The sequence below is a fragment of the Pristis pectinata genome, chromosome 6 (genome assembly GCF_009764475.1).
Source record: "Pristis pectinata isolate sPriPec2 chromosome 6, sPriPec2.1.pri, whole genome shotgun sequence".
Classification (NCBI taxonomy): Eukaryota; Metazoa; Chordata; class Chondrichthyes; order Rhinopristiformes; family Pristidae; genus Pristis; species Pristis pectinata.
The window spans coordinates 70,546,856-70,566,245 of record NC_067410.1 but is presented as its reverse complement, the minus strand read 5'-3'; the positions used below and the strand labels follow the sequence as shown (position 1 = coordinate 70,566,245).

The 19,390-nt window shown below is 41.2% G+C and overlaps 1 protein-coding gene across 3 annotated transcripts in view; it reads left to right on the top strand.

Annotated features, from left to right (window-relative positions):
* The first annotated feature begins 8,611 nt into the window (after positions 1 to 8,611).
* LOC127571957 (ubiquitin carboxyl-terminal hydrolase 47-like) overlaps positions 8,612 to 19,390 on the top strand; it is a 33,495-nt gene continuing 22,716 nt past the window's right edge. Inside the window, exons 1-5 of one of the 3 annotated variants that reach the window (XM_052018724.1) lie at positions 8,612 to 8,862; positions 9,937 to 10,039; positions 14,309 to 14,424; positions 15,945 to 16,033; positions 17,943 to 18,074. In XM_052018724.1, the coding sequence (XP_051874684.1) occupies positions 8,757 to 8,862; positions 9,937 to 10,039; positions 14,309 to 14,424; positions 15,945 to 16,033; positions 17,943 to 18,074 (546 nt within the window). In that variant the 5' untranslated portion in view covers positions 8,612 to 8,756. Of the gene's footprint in view, positions 8,863 to 8,906; positions 9,301 to 9,936; positions 10,040 to 14,308; positions 14,425 to 15,944; positions 16,034 to 17,942; positions 18,075 to 19,390 lie in introns of those variants that run through there. The other 2 variants (XM_052018723.1, XM_052018725.1) reach the window with 2 other exon arrangements.

Sequence of the window (19,390 nt, the reverse complement as noted above, 5' to 3'; positions counted from 1 at the left end):
AGAAGGAGACCATTCAGCTCACTGAATCCAAGCCAGCTCCCGACCCCAGTGAAGTTCCCTTCCTTCTCTTATTTCATTGTAACCCTGCAACTTATTCCCTCTCACACTACCCTGTGACACTTTTGTCATTTAGAAACACTAAGGGGTAATTTACTGTTGTCAATGACACTACCAGTACATCTTTGGGATGTGGAGGAAACCAAAACACTCAGGAGAAACCCCACAAGGTCAGAGGGAGAATATGCAAACTCCACACAGACTGTACCAGAGGTCAAGATTGAACAGACCCAGGTTAACTGAGCTGTGAGGAAGCAATGCTAACTGTTGTGTCACTGTGCCACCCAATTAATGATGTGTAAGGTGCTGGTCTTTTGTGTACAGCTGCAACCTTGGGTGTATTGTTGTTTATATTTTCCTGATTCCAGCTGCTCTGAAATGATCCAAAATTGCCCATAACGTAGAGGAAAGTAAAGCATAGAAATTCTGGAGCATAGTAGTACCGATTGTAGAAACTGAGCCATTTTCACAGCGTATAATCCTTACTTTGTGGAATGGCTCTAATGTGGTAAAGCATAATTTGCCTGGATCGATTGAAAGGAGTTGTTTATATTGATGCACCAACGAGATTGGTCGGTATTGGAGTTGCTTAAAGCAAGTGAAACCGAATCTAGTTTATTTTAACGCACCTTTACAGGTGCTGCAGCGGCTATCGAAGTTGCCGAGATCAAAATGGGGAAGATCTATCAAGTGTGCACCATTGGTTTGAACGGCGAAAGACGCATGATTGATGTATCGGAGTCGGAAGCTGAATTTGATAGGATGAAGATCATTACGTTTAAAAAAATCCTGATAACCAAACTACCCTCTCTATTAGGTACTATCATGTGGCTTTCTGAGATGTAAGTTGGTTAGACCGTCTGATCCGCCAGGCAATGGAAGTTGAGATTGGGAGCTCAAATATTCCATGAACCGAACGGGAAAGCTGCGACGCGAATCGCGGCAGAACTGCTTAGTTTTACCAACATTAAAATCGTTGTGTTTAATTTGTTTTAAGCCTGACTTTGAATTCAGCTTTCTCGAGGCAATGCTAGACCTAAATATGTTTAATTTTAAACTCAGACCATTTACCGATAAAAATGTTTGCAGTAGGTTTGGGGCTGTTTGTGGTTCGGTCTTTTCTCACTTTCTGTCGTTTTCAGGCATCGGGACTGTGGATGATCTGCGCCTCCTTTTTGCCGACAAGCAATTGGAAAACGAGAAATCATTCTCCGATTACCGGATCAGGGACAAATCCACAATACTCGTCATATCACAACTACTTGGAGGGAGAATAGAAAGGAAGATTTAAAGAGCACGCTGAAGAAATCTCAAGGTGCCATACGATTGGACCGTAGTGATCTGTGCTGTATCACGGAGAAATGATATTACTTATATTACACGTGATATTATTCCAGAGATGTAAGACGCAATCGAAGTTTTAATGTATATATATAAGCTAGTGCTTTCAAAGTAGACCTGGTGTACTTTCTGTGTATATGTCGACATTCGTAATGAGAAATTGCATTCAATTGAACACTTAGATGCAGAAGGTTGTTCGCGAGGAATGTCGTTCTATTTTTTTTCGGGCAAATCCATGATTAGTTATTTCAAAATGCGGATTTATACCACGATTAGAATATTCTTCATGTTTTTTTCCCCGCAGTTGGTACATTTCCCTACTCAATTTTCGGGATCTGGACCCCGCTGACACCACTTATTTGTAAAACTGTGACATCAATTTTAAAATAAATATTTCTGTGCAAAAGTCTTCCTTTCCTTCATCAATATCAATGAGCATTGTGTTTAAATGGGTCAGGCAACTGGAGACTTGACAGGATGGACCCAGTGGGATTACTTGGGGTCCGAACTTCCTGGACTGAAATAGATCGAAGCCTCAGATTCTCCTCCCAGGTCTGATCTGGTTTCGGATTTGAGCGGCAGTTCCCCAAAGTAGCGCTGGGGAAAACGAGCAAGACCGGTTCTGTCGCTGATCCCACGGCGGATCCAGCGTATGGGGTATCGACAAAATGTCAAAAAGAAATATGGAGGCAAAGGGGGCAAAAGGGACAAAATATCCAGTAAACAATCCTGGGCGAGCAACGGTGGTCAAAGGTAAAAGAGGCAAGGTGAACAAGTTGATCCTGTTTGATAGAACCATCCTCTTAGAAGTTTAAACTAGTACTCAACTGCAACCAATCACAAACTGCTGGAGGAACTCAGCGGTTCAGGCAGCATTCGAGGAAGGAAAGGGACAGTCAAAGTTTTGGGTCGAGACCTTTCAAATGGACCCCTCATCAGTCTGAGATTGTTCCCCTGGGAACCTAGGAGGCGGAGGGGTGACCTTAAAAAGGTTTATAAAATTATGAACGGCGAAGATAGGATAGATAGAATCTTCTTCCCAGGGTAGGGGAGTCTCGAACTCGAGGGCATGGGTTTAAGGTGAGAGAGAAGAAATTTAAAGGCAATCTGAGGAGTAGGTTTTTCCACGCAGGGGGTGGTGGTTATCTAGAATGAGCTGTTAAGAGGAAGCAGTGGAGGCAGATAAAATTACAAAGTTTAAAAGGCATTTGAACCGGTTGCTTGGATGGAAAAGGCATAGAGGGATTTGGGCCTGATGTTGGCAAGTGGAATTAGCACAGACTGGCATCATGATCAACATAGATGAGATCAGCTGAAAGAGATATATATCTGTGCTATAGGATTCTATGATTCCATGAAATCAAACATGTCTGGATTTCTCATTAAGTTACTCCAACACCAGCTTCAGAACCAGTGATGCGTACCACCCAGAAGAACAAGGACAACACTGAAGACAACAAAAGCCATGTTTCATTGAATGGCAATGTGCTATGCTGTCAATGTCAACACAGTACAGGCAATCCTGACAGTTTGAAAGATGTGATATAAAAGCAAACATATTCTTAATTACTAGTGAATTTTCCTGCCCTTTTGTTTATGCAGTGGGTTACGCACAATTCCAGTGAATTACTTGGCTTAGCACTACAGACCTGAGTTCCTAAGGTAGTCATGCCTCTAACCAAGCTGCTCCAGGCAGCTACACAAAAATGTGGAAAATTGACTGGGTGTGTTCTATCCACACACAAAAAAAGGACAGATCTCTTCTGGGTAATGAAGTGATTTAGATGTGCTTGTACACAAGTCATTGAAGGTGAACATGCAGGGATAGTAAGCGATGAGGAGAGAAAATTGTATGTTAGCCTTTATTGCAAGAGGATTTGATTACAGGAGCAATACAATTGTATAGAGCCTTAGTGAGACCACTTCTGAAGTACAGTGTACAGTTTTGGTCCCTTTACCTATGAAAGGATTTACTTGCAATAAATGGAGTGCAGTGAGATTCACTAGATTGGTTCAAGGGATGGGAGGTTTGCCATATGAGGAGAGATTGGATTGCCTGGGACTCTATTCTTTACACTTTAGATAAGTGAGGGCTCTCAATGAACCTTACAAAATGCTTAAAGGGTTTGATAGGCTAGATGCAGGGAGGCTGTTTCCCTTGACTGAGGAGTCTAGCATCTTGGGGCACAGTTTGAAAATATGGGGTAGGCCTTTCAGGTACGAGATGTGGAGAAATTCTTCACCTTTGGAGCTCTCTATTCTTGATCTTCAATCAATGATTAGCCTTTCTTTTAGTGTTTCTATGTGCTGTGTTAGTTGATAAGAAAATCTGTTCCAAAGTTAATCTCTAAGGAAGGCTACTGTTGGAAGTTTAAAACCAGCTGTAACACCATCAGGATGCTGGATTTTTCTTAATCTAGTATTTTCCCAAATGTATTTCCGTCTCCTAGTTCAATGTCAGTAAAGAACGATGTACATCTTTCACATTTTCTGCAAATGAAACAAATCATAATTCTTAAAACAGGCAAAGTAGATGATATGAAATAGACCAAAATGCTGGAAGTACTTGGCTGGTCAAACGGCATCTGTGGAGGGAGAGTTTAGCAAGTTGATGACCCTTCATCAGAACTGTTTTGAGGAAAGTTCATTGACTCCAAACACTAACTCTTGTTTCTCCCTCCACAGATAATGCTTGGCCTGTTGAGTATTTCCAGCATTTTCTGTTTTAATTTCAGATTTGCATAATCTGCAGCATTGTGCCTTCATAAAACACATCCTTTCTTACAATTCTGAAAAATACTGATAATAACAAGATCAGCATTTTGAATGTGGAAAGTGATCCAGAGGTATAACAGACATTACCCATTACCTTCAGTTAGCCTGCCATAATGAAGTTCAAATATGAATAATTAATATAAATGTAGTAATTTATAAATACGACCATCAGAACCTGAGAGATTTCCTTATGAAAGACTGATCCTGCTCTACCTTAAACTGACGTGGGTGGTAAATAAGAGACATAATCCTGCTTAGCTGCCCTGACCGAAATATTTCTCTCCCTGACCTTGCCAAAGCTTCCACCCCTTCACCACCTGTTGTATCCATGCACTAGCAAAAAGCTGGGGAGCCTCATTTCCAGGAATTTCCCTTCTGCCCACTTCTCCAACTGCTGCTCACTTCTGACCTCCTGATGAAGGGTGGCAGTGGCTCAATGAAAGCCTGGTCATAGACAGGTTTTAAGAAGTGCCTTTGGGCAGCATAGTAGCACAGCTGGTAGAGCAGCTGCCTCTGGGCTCCAGTGACCTGGGTTCGATCCTAACCTCTGGTGCTGACTGTGTGGGGTCTGCTCATTTTTCCCATGATCACCTTGGCTTGCCCTAGGTGCTCCACTTTCTGTACACAGCCAGAAAGCATGCTGGTTGATAGGTTAATTGATTACTGTAAATCACCCCAGTGTAGGTGGGTGGTAGGACTGTTATGGATGAAGTTAATAGGCATGTGAGAGAGAATAAGTTGTAGGGAAAATACATGGGGATTGTGATTGATGGGATTGCTCTGAGGGCCACATGGACATGATGGGCCTAGTGGTCTTCTTCTATGTGATAAAAAAATATGAAATAAGATTAAGGGAGCGGCAGTGAGACAGGGAGGTTTAGAAAGGTAAATCCAGGTAAGTTGAGCCTTGATAGCTGAAAGCAGTACTCCTGATAAAGAGAAATTAAATTCGATGATGTGCAAATGCCTAGAACTGGAAAAATGCAGTGTTAAAAGTTTGGAGACAGCTGCAGAGATAGCAGGAAGTGAGGGTGTACAGAACTCTAAAAACAAGTATGGGAATTTTAAACTCAAGACTTTGTCATTGTGGGTCAGTCGGTCCAGCAATATTGTACAAACAGGTACTGGTACAAGTTAGGATGTGAACAGCAGAGTTTTGCAAGTTTTTGGAGGGTGGATGACAGAAGGTCCTTTTGCACAGAACTGGAATAGTTCAGGGAGGAGGTAATGAAAGAATTGATGAGGTCTTCAAAATGAGTTAAGCAGAGGCTGGTGCAGTCGTAATGTTAGAGTGGGCAGACTTGCTGATAAGAACATAAGAAATAAGTACAGGACTAGAGGAGTATTCCTGTAAACCATAAATCTATTGATCTCTGTTTTGAATCCAATCAGTGACTGAACATCCACAGCCCTTCAGAGTGGAGAATTCCAAACATTCATCATCCTTTGAGTGAAGAAACATCTCATTTCAGTTCTAAACGGCCAAACCCTTATTTTGAGACGATGACCCTAATTCTAACCACCCCGGCTAGGGGAACCATCCTCACCACATCTAACCTGTCAAATTCTTTTAAGAATTCTGTTTGTCTCAATGAAGACAGTTCTTATTTGTCTAAAGTCTGAAGAATACAGATCTAACCTATTGAATCTCTCCATGTATGAGAGACCCAGCATCCCAGAAAACAGACTGGTGAACCTTCACCGCACTCCTAATTCACTACATTCCTTCACTGAAAGTACACTCTTTAGGTAAAGAGACCAAAATTATACATTGTAATCCAGGTATGGTCTCACCAAAGCCCCATATAATTTAGTAGGAAGTTATTACTCTTGTACTCAATCCTCTTGCACTCAATCCTCTTGCAATAAGTGCTAGAATTTTATTTTACCTTCCTAACTGCATGCATATTAGCTTTCAGTGACTTGTAAACAAGGACACTCAGGTCTATTTGAATATCAACATTTCCCAATCTCACCATTTAAAAGATACTCTGCCTCTTGTGTTTTTTCTACTGCAGCGGTAACCTCATTTTTTTTGACATTTTACCCCATCTACCATGTTGTTGCCCAATCTCTCGGCTTATCTATTTCCTGATGAAGCCTCTTTGTATCCTCATTTATCCATGTCCTGTATCACTACTGCTATTTCAACACCTAAAACAACTCCCCTTGATGCATTCTGCCCCTTGCTGCTTCTAGGCTCCATCCAAAGCAATTTTAACTTTACACCATGACTTTCTGAGCCAAGATCCTTCCCAGCTACTGTAGTGATATCACCTCTTATTTTCATCACCACCTCATGTTCATGGGATGGGAGACTTTGCCTCAGACTCCACCATTCAGCCAGACCCTCTCAAAAACCCTCTCCATTCCTGGGAACTCTCCTGATTTGATCCAGAGTCTCCTGTACTGTGAGGGAAACTTACCGGAGAACTTCTGAGCAAACTTGGGTCATTGTGAGTTGTAAGGATTGCCCCAGACCCTCAGCCCATCAGACTAGTGCATGCTCACTCATTATCAGGTCTTTATGTGCGCAGCCAACCTTGGTCACCTTACTGCACATGGACCATTTGGGGTCTGCCATCTGAAAGGTTTCAGGATCCACTCACTGGAAAGGATGTCCCACCCCTGCCAGTTGTCAGCAATGTCCTATTGGCCAATTGTTCCTTGCCCTAGCCTCAGTACTTCCTTCTCCCAGCCACAAGTAGGCTACCAGCATGAAAATGCTCCAGAAGGTGTATTTGGGTAAATGGGTATATTTAAAGGTTGGGGAGGTGGATTAAAGTTGTCCTTCACTCTCACTCTCACTCAGAATTGGATTGCCAAAGCTACAGGATCCAATAACATAATCGATGACAACTGATGTAACACACACAAAATGCTGGAGGGACTCAGCAGATCAGGCAGCATCAATGGAAGGAAATGAACAGTCATCATTTCGGGCTGAGACCCTTCATCTGGACTGGAAAGAAAGAGAGCAGAAGCCAGAATAAAAAGGTGGTGGGGGAGGGAGGAGCACAAGCTGGTGGGTGATAGGTGAACCCAGGCGAGGGGGGAAGGTAGGTAGGTGGGGGAGGGTGGGGAACGTAGGAATGATGTGAGAAGCTGGGAGGTGATAGGTGGAAGAGAAAAAGGGCTGAACAAGATGGAATCTGATTGGAGAGGACAGGAGACCATGCAATAAAGGGAAGGAGGTGGGGGACCAGAGGGAGGAAGGTGTGGGTGAGGGACAGGTCATGAGGGTGGTGGAGGGGAAAGAGAAGGGGTGAAGGGGCCAGAGGGATAAGGGAAAACCAAAGGGGGGGAACAGGGGGAGAAGTTACCGGAAGTTAGAGAAATCAATATTGATGCCATCAGGTTGGAAACTACCAAGATGGAATATGAGATGTTCCTCTCACCTGCATTTAGCCTGAACTTGGCAGTAGCGGAGGCCATCGACAGACATGTCAATGTGTGAATGGGAGGTGGAATTAAAATGGCTGGCCACCGGGAGATCCCGGCCATTCCGGCAGACAGAGCTAAGGTGCTCGACAAAGCGATCCCCCAATCTGCGTCGGGTCTCACCGATGTAGAGGAGCCGCACCGGGAGCACCGGATTCTATAAATGACACTGATGGATTCACGGGTGAAGCGCTGCCTCACCTGGAAGGACTGTTTAGGGCTCTAAATGGTGGTGAAGGAGGAGGTGTAGGGGAAGGTGTAACACTTAACGTAGTTGCAGGGATAAGTGCCTGGAGGTGGATCAGTGGGGAGGGCTGAGCAGACAAGGGAGTGGCGGAGCGAGCGATCCCTGCAGAAAGCGGAGAGGGGAGGGGAAGATGTGCCTGGTGGTGGGATCCTGTTGGAGGTGGCGGAAGTTGCGGAGAATGATGTGTTGGATATGGAGGTTTGTAGGGTGGTAAATGAGGACAAGGGGAACCCTTCCCCTGTTATGTCAGGGGTGGTGGATGGGGTGAGGGCAGATGTGCGGCAAATGGAGGAGATGTGGGTGAGGGCTGCATTGATAGCAGTGGAGGGGAAAGTCCATTTTCTGAAAAAGGAGGATGTCCTGGAAGGGAAAGCCTCATCATGAGAACAGATGCGGAGGTGACAGAGGAGCTGAGAGAAGGGAACAGCATCCTTATAAGTGACAGGGTGGGAAGAGGTGTAGTCAAGGTAACTGTGGGATTCAGTGGGTTTGCAAAAGATGTCGGTAGATGGAGACAAAGGGCAGAGACCTGTCGGAGATGAACCAAGTGAATTTAAGGGCTCCAGGGTCCAAGCTCCTTAAATCTAAGTTAAAAGAAACAAATTGATTTTAAAGATCCGGTGGCAATTGCCCATAAAGCAATATTCCGCTGTTCACCATGCTTGTAACGGGCACACGCGGGCTCACATCGTCAATTATTGTGCACTGACACTTGAATTTAATTATTTTTGCACTCTATAGGAACCGCCCCATGGTTCAGAGAAAATGAAACCGAAAGTTCAAACTACGATTTCATAAAAAAGACAAGTGAAAGGGGTCGTCATTCGTAGAAAAATATATTAGGCGCCGTTTTCCTGAATCAACGTTGCAGGTCTTCAACTTGCAATTCTCGATTATGCTCTTTGTAATACTGGCGAGGCTCCTGCGCTGGCTTTGGACGACTGCCCGGCACATTTTGTTTAACTGGTTCCTGAAGCCTCTGGCCAATGAAAGTACAAAGTGTAAGCAACTCTTAATCAAATACATGTTACTGTAAAGACAAATCTTTAAGCATCGAGCTACCGATCAGACAGATCCTCGTGTCGAATTTAAGCGCTGGTGCTGTGCAGAACAGCTCTCTCTCTTTCTGCAGTACATAATGACTTAATAACTTTTGTAATGTTTTGCAAAATGCAAGAAAATAACAGGCAATGCGAATAACAGCGGGCCAGGTAAAGCTCTGAAAGCAGCAGCATTAGTCACTTGCACAACCCGATAAAATGCAGGAACGCACAGGAATCCAGATCGCAGCTGTGGCAATAAGGAACGGTGTTTCAGGTCGATGACACTTCACATGAGTAGAACTGCAGAATCGGACATCCATCCTCCATTGTACAAGGCTAAAACTGAACCCCGGCCAAGCTGACAACTTCAACGTCCTGTCTGGCACATTCCAATAAGTTTGAAATGTTTCTTTCTCACGGAGTTTGGGGGGGGGGGGGGCGGAGGAGTGGAGGGTTGGGGTGGGGAGGGGAAGGGAGGTGAGCGGTCTAAGATTCAATTCAAAGTAAAATGACACGTCGCAGCCCAAACCTCAGCGTTCAGGTAGTGGTGGACGATGAAATCAAAAGAACGTGATAAGTACTTTTTCTGCATTCATGCTGCAGGGCGTCATTTTCAAATGATTTCTCTCTGCCCCGGCCTTCCATGCTCTCCTGTACCTCTGCATGTATTTGTGTTAAACTAAACTTCTTCCTGCCCGTCATTTCACTGCTCTGAGCCTGGTAGTCATTCATTCAACCATTGCACTCTTGGCATTCCCTGAATAATTATCTCTAATGTACCATCTTCCTGTTTCCAAAATCCTGTTTAAAATCATTTTTTTTCTGAAGTCTGTTTCAGTTGCCTGATGGAGCATCTCCATTACTCTCATTTTCTTTGACCCACGTCTGCTTTGTGCTTTTCCCGTTTTTCGTAAAGCTTTTTGATATACTTTCATACATTGTGAGGATTATTGTAATAAACAACTTCAAACAGGATTGATGCTATTTGGATTTTTTCACAACTTTTCCTTTTACTTCCTTGTTTTATTACAGACAAAGGCTTTGTTGGATTGAAAAATCAGGGAGCCACATGTTATCTGAACACCTTGCTTCAAACGTGGTTCATGACCCAAGAAGTTAAAGAATGCATTACCAGGTACCTAATGACCACTCTATTTGTAGTATTTTTATATAGAAATATATAAAGGTACTTGGATAGGAAAGGTTTAGTGTGATATGGACCAAACGCAGGGAAATGGGACTAGCTTAGATGGGAATCTTGGTCGGCATGGACCTGTTGGGCCGAAAGGCCCAGTTTCATGTTGCGTGAATGACTCTATGACTCTATAAATTATGTTTCTGCAAAATAAATATCCAGACTGACAAAAAATTTAAAACTTAGAAGTTGATGACGAACTCTTATTTGGAATGCATAATGCAACCAAGACAATTGCAAGTAAGGGATTATTGGGGGAAGGAATGTGATGGTGACGTCCATAACTTCAGTACTATAATTCAGTACGAAAACAAAAGCAGAAAATGTTGGAAATAGAAGTTCAGGCAGGCCCTGTGAGGAGAAAAGAGAGTTTATGAGTTACAGCAGCTATCGTTTCTTTTTGCTTTTTGATTATTTGGTCATGATTGACTCACTAAATCCCAAAAAATGGTGGAATTAGAAAAGTAATATTTATTCTGCAGGTACAGGGTTATTTCAAAATTAAAATATGTATCAGATTGATATTTGTGGTGGCCACATTATTGGGAAAATGTTCTGAGTTTAATCATTTTTTGGGAAAGCACTGTTTAGTAAAATCATCTGCGTTAATTTGTTAAGGGAAAATCACATTCAAATAATTGAATTTTTTTTCAGCAAGGGGGTAACATAAGGTGGATAAATGTAGTGCATTTAACATTGTCTTTATGGATTTTAGCAAGGTGTTTGACAGGTTGATCCATGTGAAAGTGGCAAATTGGATTTAAACAGTAAATCAGCACCAACCTTCATTTGGATCCATTGCTAACTTGGACAAAAATGTAAGAGCTGCACTTCAGAAGTTTGGAGATGATACCAAAATAGACCTCCAGTTTATAGGGAGAAAGAAAGTTGCATGCTCGGCTCAAAATTGAAAAATGTAATTCACATTGGAGCAATGTGAGATAATGGATTGGAAGTGAAATGTGTAGCCTGCAGGACTATGGGCCAAGAGCTGGAAAGTGGGATTGGCCTAGACAACTCTTTTATTTTGGCCAATATGGATATGATGGGCAGAATGTAGTCCTTCTATGCTATAAGTTTCAATGATTCCATGATTCTTTTAAATGGAGAAATTATAACCCGGATCTAATTAGTCCAATAACCCATGTTATTGAGCTGTAAAATTGATATGAGGCAAGTTGTGTGTGCTGGGACTAAATGGCCAAATGGATGATGCTCGGAAATGGTTGCAGAAACAATGATGTAAATTTAACCAAAAAAGTAAATTTAACCTTCTTTCACCAGTTGCAAGCTACACATGAAGATATTGGGTTGGATGTTGCCGGTTCTTTCAGCAGGTTGTGATTTGCTATCAAGTTCTTGCGAGACATTGATCCTTGTGCCTGTTGGATTTGTTGTGATCATTTTCAAATTAGATCATGGTGTTTCAGCTAAAGTTACATACTGACATGCATGGAGGACTCAGTGGTAGCAGTAGCGAGAGCCTCACCCCCACAAATCCCTAACCCTGGTGGGGTGATTTGAAAAAGGTTGTTGGTGATTGGAAGTGTGGGATGGGTGTCTTCCCCTTCCTATCCATGTTTGAAACCAATTGGTAATGGAATTCCATTGTCTGTGCAAGGTCCCAATGAGGATTTTGGGTATATGACAAAATATTAGAACTCCTTATTTTGTGGCAAAACATCTTCAGGAGGTTGAGAGGTTACAGTAATTTTAATGTACCAGCTAACACTAAGGCATCCTGCCCTTCCCCTCTATCCCACAAGCTGAACTCTGCATATACTCTTGACTATCCACTGACGACACAGTGAGGCTGATCTGGTCACCTTTCCTGACTGCACTGCCTTCATGGCTGTGAAGTCTTACCTTGCAGCTTCCCCATTGATCCAACATTGATTAACACTGCACACTCCCCATTCACCCCTTCCCCTACCCCTTCCTGACTGGAACAAGCAGTATTGTAGCTCTCTTCCCTCCTCCTGTGTCAGCTGTTGATACAATTTTTAGTATTACAAAGTCATAATTTGTGAATTGCATTCCAGGTGGTCAAACACAATTTCAGTAGTTACGGGGTTACACTTTATTTCAATAAAGTTGCAAGAAGAAAGACTTTTTCACTGAAATTATACATTTACAATTGGGTACACTCCAGATGGGGAAATATAAATGTTAGCATTCTCAGCACCTACTCTGTTCATACAGACAGCTTCACACACTTCGCAGTTTTGTTTGGTTGAACAACTTCTGTGTTCTTTTTGAGTTTTTTATTTCAAACAACTTCTGACAAAGGTTTTTGATTATTTGAAAACTCTTCTATGATAGTATTGTGAATATTATAGTTTGGTGGACAGTGAAAATCCATAGGATCAGATACACATCTCTGTCTCTCTGCTTCTCTCTGTCCCTCTCTCTCTCTCTCTCTCTCTCTCCCTGCTTCTTTCTCTCTGTGTTTCTCTCTGCTTCTCTGTGTGGCTCTGTCTCTCTCTCATTGTAGCTTTATTCTCACAGCTTGTACGTTCACAGAACATTGGTTCTTGCAGGGCATGATAGGACATTATACTTTTGGTCAGCTTCTGGAATTGTGTGCTACAGATTGTCTTTACTTGCACAGTCACCTATACTGCTGTCCAGCCTGTTAATGTAAGCATAGTTAGCCACTCTTCCTAAAGCAGGAGTGATGTTTGTTCAGAACTACTAAGTAAAGCAAAATGGAAAACACAGAGACTATCTACATGAAGAGAGCCAGATCATCTCATTCTCTTCCAGCAGAAAACAGCAGCCAGTGCACATAGACGTCGACTGTTTATTTCCCTCCACAGATGCTGCCTGACCTGCTGAGTTCCTCCAGCATTTTGTGTGTGTTGAGCCAGTGCATATACAAGGTGTCACCAGAACTGCTGATTGCCCAGTGTGACAGGGAGCCATTGACTAGGCCCATATCTCCTTGAGTGCCCCTCATCAAAATGTGGATTAGATGTGGGGTCTCACTCTCTCAAAGTACAGCTGATCTGTGACGAGTGGCAGGAGACTTTGATGGTCAATGACAGACACCCAAGACACTGCATCCATACTAGTGCCCTTGATTGGTCAGCTGCCATGCTGGATCTAGAATGGCTGCTCACAAACTCTCCTCACTCCTGCATCCTATCTCCACTGCAGAGTGGAGAATGCTCATACAAAAAGAGCCATGTTACCGCAAGTTTTGTGTGCACCCTGCAACAGGTCAAATCAGCACGGGCTAATTAACCATTGCGATTACATTTTCCAGCATTTATTTTAATCCCCAAATTCTTTCCGTGACCTCATTAACATAACTTCAGCTGCTAGCTGCTGGTAACTGCACTGTTGATGGTCTTGGTGATTATTCATAGGCTACAATTTTGTTACAGGAACATTCCAGTTAAAGCTGGTTCGGGCTGATCAAAGTCAGATCAGTACAAAAAAATCTTTCTAACACTTTTCCAGCAAACCTAAACCCTTCAAACAGCACAGGTTAATGTTGGGATGGAGGGAAGGTGGGAATTCTTACAGAAGATGGGGATTTCTACCTGTCACTGATCTCCAGGTTCTCTGTGTGCACTTAATATGTAGCATTAGCTGAATAAGGTTTTTTCACCTCTTTGGTTTCAAAGCAGTGTGGGACACAATGCTCAAACAAATCTACATACATCTGAAATGCACAAGCAACTTTCTGAATATGGCAGACAATGGGAGTCATGCCAAAAATGTGCATGGACAAGAAATTCAAAACAGATCAGTGCCTATGGCTCTGAAACCGGAGATCCAATGAAGTTATATTTCATGTGTCCAAACTGCGCCATTACAGTGTTCACATTGAAAAGTTTAAATAGTGTTTTTAGTATTATGGAAAATTAAATGGCATTTTCAAACTGCAGAAGAAAGAACTATCTCAGAAAGTGTACAATATATTCTATCACATGAAATGGAACACCATCCAGAATATTAGCCAGTTCCATCAGATGTTATTCTGCTTACATAGCAGCACTTCAGCTATCTCTAAATGTTTTCCTGCTTTTTTATGTTTTCCTACTTTCTGTTTGCTCAATTTTACTGATAGAATTATTAACACAAGATTTTTCATTCCTTTAATGATTATGTGCCCAAGTCATTATTCTTGTTTTAAAGATGATTGCTATCTATTTAGAGGTCTAAGCAATTTGGAATTTCTCTATTTCGTAATTTTGCCAGATGCCAATCAGAAGATTCTTTAATACAGGAGCTGAAATGCTTGTTTGAACAATTAGCAAATAGGAAGGAAGAGTCCTTGAGCACAAAGACGTTGACCTCCCATTTGAACTTGAATGGTAAGCAATAGACACATCCATGCTTTCATCTGTTAGCTGTATGTCAGTTCATTGATTTTTTTTAAAAAGGTTTTCCAATTCTTAGCTTTCTGCCACTTGATCTATTTATGATTGAGTTGTTCCATGGGTGGAGTCAGTTTTGTGGACTCACAGAAGAAAGGCAATTCCAAGGACTAAAAATGGTATATATTATCAATATTCTAGGAGTATACATGTTAATTTGCTTGGAATTTCAATTATGAGTCAGGGTCATATAATTATAGTGGTGGCACAGTGCTTAAATAACTGGATTTGTAAACCAGAGACCTGGTCTTATGATCCAGAGATCTGAGTTCAAATCCCACCACAGTATCTGCAGAATTTAAATTAATTTTCATTTGGGGAAAAGAACAACAGATTTTAGAAATGAAAATATTAGTAATAAAAACTACCAGATTGTCATAAAAACCCACCTGGTTTATAATGCCCTTCAGGGGAAGAAATATGCCATTCTGGCTTACATGTGACTCCAGAACCATCTTATGTGGTGGACTCTTAAATGCCCTATGAAATGACCTTGCAAGCCACTCAGTTAGGAATGGGCAATAAATCCTGGTCTTGCCAGTTCACCTAGATCACCAATAGTGAATAAAATAAAACCTAGTGCTGCTTGCCAAATGAATTGTAACTTCTGGAAGTAAGAAGAAGAAATAGCTGGTAACATAAGTCCTCTGCCATGCTGATTTGGTGCTCACCTTGCCAATATCAACTTTATTCATCTAGATAAGGAAGACTGTGAACCATTGGGAGCCGGAAGAACCAGTACCCCCTTCCCTCCATCACACCTTCCCACCACAACAACTCTGAGCTCTTTTGGTATTTAAAGAGATCCTCAATTATTTGTGGGCAGATTTGGGTATTGAGCAGAAGGTGAGATCAGTCAAATGGCTTCCAGTGTAACATTTCCCAATCTGAGGGAAGGAATTTCCTATTAGTCTCAAAAGTAGTCCTGCTGGGCATCAGGCAAGACCAGGCAGAAAGTGCCTGAAGGGTCAAAGGGAGGATGTGCAGAAGGAGTCTGGCCAGGATGCCCATAAACCAAGAATCTAGCAGGGGTATATATTGGAATAGTTTTTGTTCAGCAGCTAATGAGGTAGTCACTGAACGAGAAAATAAAATAAATTAGGATTAGTGTAAATGGGTGCCTGATGCAGACTTGATGTGCTGAAGGGATTTCTGCAAAAACATAGTAAGCATTTCAAGTCGATGATCTTATTCAAAATCTGATGAAAGGTCATCAACGTGAAATGTTAGCTCTATTTTTTCTCTCTTCAAAAAGGCTGTTTGACTTGCTGAGTCTTTTTTTAGCATTTTCAACTTATTACTTCAAATTCATACATCTGCAATTTATATTTTACAAATAATAATCACAAAAATGCCATCTGCTGATATTAACACTGACTGAGAGATCTATGCTAATATTTTATAAGGTATTGTTTCAACATATGCTCATGTTAACATTTTTTAACAATTTTGTAAAGTTCACAAGCAGAGTGATATAGTGGAATGTTTTCGCAGTCTGCTGAACAAACTGAGTAGCAAAATGGACCAGGAGCATAATATTCTGAAGGTAAAATTGATCTGTGGTGGTACTGAACATCAATTTGTTTTTAAACTGTGCCTCTGCTTACCTGTAATTGGATCTGTACTTTTCACCATAATTTTCCTGTTCCCTTCTTTTGCATTATTTCTATAAAAGTGCCTGCCATTCTTTACAGCTTGTTTTCTTAAATGTTCCTTTAACTATTTGCTCATTCTTCAATTTATCATCCATTCTCCCATTGTCCAGGACATAAAACATTACTGATTTTTTTGAACTTCTTTAAAATCCAGGATAAAGTGTGAACCAAAGTAAATTGGACTGAATAAAAAGGGCCAGATTTGAGAAGTCACCCAGGAAATTTTGTAGCATGTGACTGTGGAGGAAATTGATGATTGGGGGTGAACAAAAAGCTTGGGAAGGAGTGAATTAATTACTACAAATGGCTAGCATGACCCATTTCAGTTAGTTAATGCATGAATGCATTGAACTGGAAAGATTGCAGAAAAAGTTTACACGGATGTTGCCAGGTCTTGAGTTGCTGAGTTATAGGGAGAGTTTGGATAGGCTAGGACTTTATTCCTCAGAGCGTAGGAGACTGAGAAGTGATCTTTCGGAGGTGTATAAAATCATGAGGGACATAGATAGGGTGAATGCACTCGATCTTTTTCCCAGGGTTGGGGAATCAAGAACTACAGGAAATAGGTTTAAGGTGAGAGGGGAAAGATTTAAGAGGAAGTTGAGGGGCAACTGTTTTATACAAAGGGTGGCACGTACGTGGAATGAGCTGCCAGAGGAGGTGGTTGAATTGGCTTCAATAACAACCTTTAAAATACAATTGGACAGGTACATGGATAGGAAAGGTTTAGAAGGATATGGGCCAAACACTTGCAAATAGGACTAGATTGGATGGGCATCTTAGTCGGCATAGACTGGTTGGGCCGAAGGGCCTATTTCTATGTTGTATGACTCTCTGTCCAATGAAAGATTTGTATTGCACTCATAAACTGATTTGTATTTATGTGTTCCTGCCGTTGTTACAATTCATTCACTGCTCTGGTCTTACTCTGCCAGTGCCTCTGGTTACAACTATTCATGCACTGATTTCCCAGGGAGTAGAGCTTTCCTATGATCTTCTCCCCTTCAATCAGCTCAAATCTCCATGTCAAGCACACACTGTGGGTACAGACTATTTGACTGTCCTCAAGGTTAACACACCCCACCCATGCACAACTAAATGTTTTGGCACTAAAGAATGCTGAGAAAGATGGAGGAAGGAAACACAGGCAATTGGCCAAGAAATATCTGACACTACAGTTAAAGTCCCTCTGATCATTTCTATTGTTTACCTGATGAAATGTTAATCTCCCCTTTGAGACATTAATTCATTTTCTTATACCTTACTCCTGATAGACACCTAAATTTATTCCATCAGTTACTTTTGTAAGGAAACTACACTAGTCAATGACTGAAGCCTTGAAGTATTGATAGGCTATGAATTCTCCAGAGAATAGAGTGGTGATTCGCTTCTCACCTGGTGCGATGGCCAACAATGTCCTTCGCTTCTTGATGAGACGTGCTAATATGTGGAGTCAGTTACCTAACCCTGCTTCTCCACATCGCTGGCCTTGCAAAGAGAAGAGCAATGATTCCAGAGTCACGGGGAGAACAACGGCTGGTTACTTCCAATCCTTCTGCTACATTCCATGTGAAATTCCACCTGGAGATAAGCATGAGAGGCCATGGAGTTTTGTTCCCAAGGTATCTTATTCCCGTGCACCATCCCTCAGCAAAATACGATGTACACCTTAAACAAACAAAAACGATGAATCAATATTTTTGAGAGGTGATTTAAAAAGTATCAGTTTTCTTTTCAGTACTGTATTAAATTCTAACTGATGGATCACAGGCTCAGTTCTCAATGGGTTATGTCTTTTAGATTTATCAGGTCATAATGGTTAACTTGATGAAGTGTTCAAAATGCAAACAATCCACGGATGAAAACAGTTTTTTCCTGGAAATACCTCTTTCTGTTTGTTCAGCTGATGCTTCAGTACAGTTTGACTTAATGGTAAGTTTAAAAAGTACAAGGAAAATAAGTTAAACGTTTTGTTTTATTTAGAGTATTTGATTACTTTCCTGTGATGAGTTTGACATCACACTTTTCATTGATTCTATGACAAGGAGTCTGTACAATTTACAAATTAGCTATCCATAGTTTCGCAATATTAAATCCATAATAATTTATGTTTAAAACAATGTCAAATATTTAGACTTGTAGTTCTATAAAATAAAGAAGGATGGGAATGTTATCATGGGGAACTGACTGCCTGTATTTTTGTTACCTTGAAACACAAAATACTTAACCCAAACTGAACAGAGTTAAAACTTTTGATAATTTTAGGGCTCCTAATTTCTTTTGACCTCAGAAAGATCTTACATACTCCATTCTTTTTTTTAAATTCATTTTTGGCAAATTGTTGAAAAAATCAACAATTGGGTGGTTTTGTCAACAATTTGGCAAGATGATGGTAAGCCTCCTCCTTGAATTGCTACAGGCTATTTGGTGAAGATACTCCCAAAGTGTTGTTAGGCGAGGAGTTCCGGGATTTAGACCCAGAGACAGTACAGGAATGGGGATATATTTCCAGGTCTGGTAGCAACGCTTCCATGGACCTACTTCCCTTGGTCGCAGAGGGCATGGATTTGTGAGTTGATTTTGGTGTAGCTTTGGCAAGTAATGCTATTGGATTTTGCATCTTGTAAAAGATTTTTTCATTTTTTTTCCAGCTCCAGACAATGCTTCCCTCACCCTTATTTATCTGGCCCCATCAATATATCTTTCAAATACTTTCTCCAAGAAGCTCATTTGCTCTTGTTCCAAATGCTTTCTGCATCTAATATTAAAAATGCCTACAAAACATTTGTTCCAATACAGATATGCACAACTTTGTTTTTGTGGACAGGGCCACATTGGAAGTATGAAATACTTCTGAAGCCCAAACACATGAATCCCAAACTTTCTGAAAGATTCTCATCACTATCATCTTGACTGCACTCCAACATTAGACTTCTCATGGAGTGCAGTGCCCGAATGTTATCTTCTTGCAGTTTCCCAGCAGTTATCACTGACCTGTACCAGCTTAGACTTGGCACAAGTCTGAATATATAGAGTTGCATTTTAATGGAAAGGGACAGCTCTGAGAGTTATCATAAACGTACTTAATTGTTAACTTAAATGTTTTTAAATATACTTAATTCTTTTAAAATATTTTAAATATATTTAATCATTTAGAATTAAATTTTAAAATGGTTATCTCTTTTAATAGAATTGTTTCTTTTTTAATTGTTTTTAACTGTTTTAAAATGTCTGTGAATGTCAAAGAC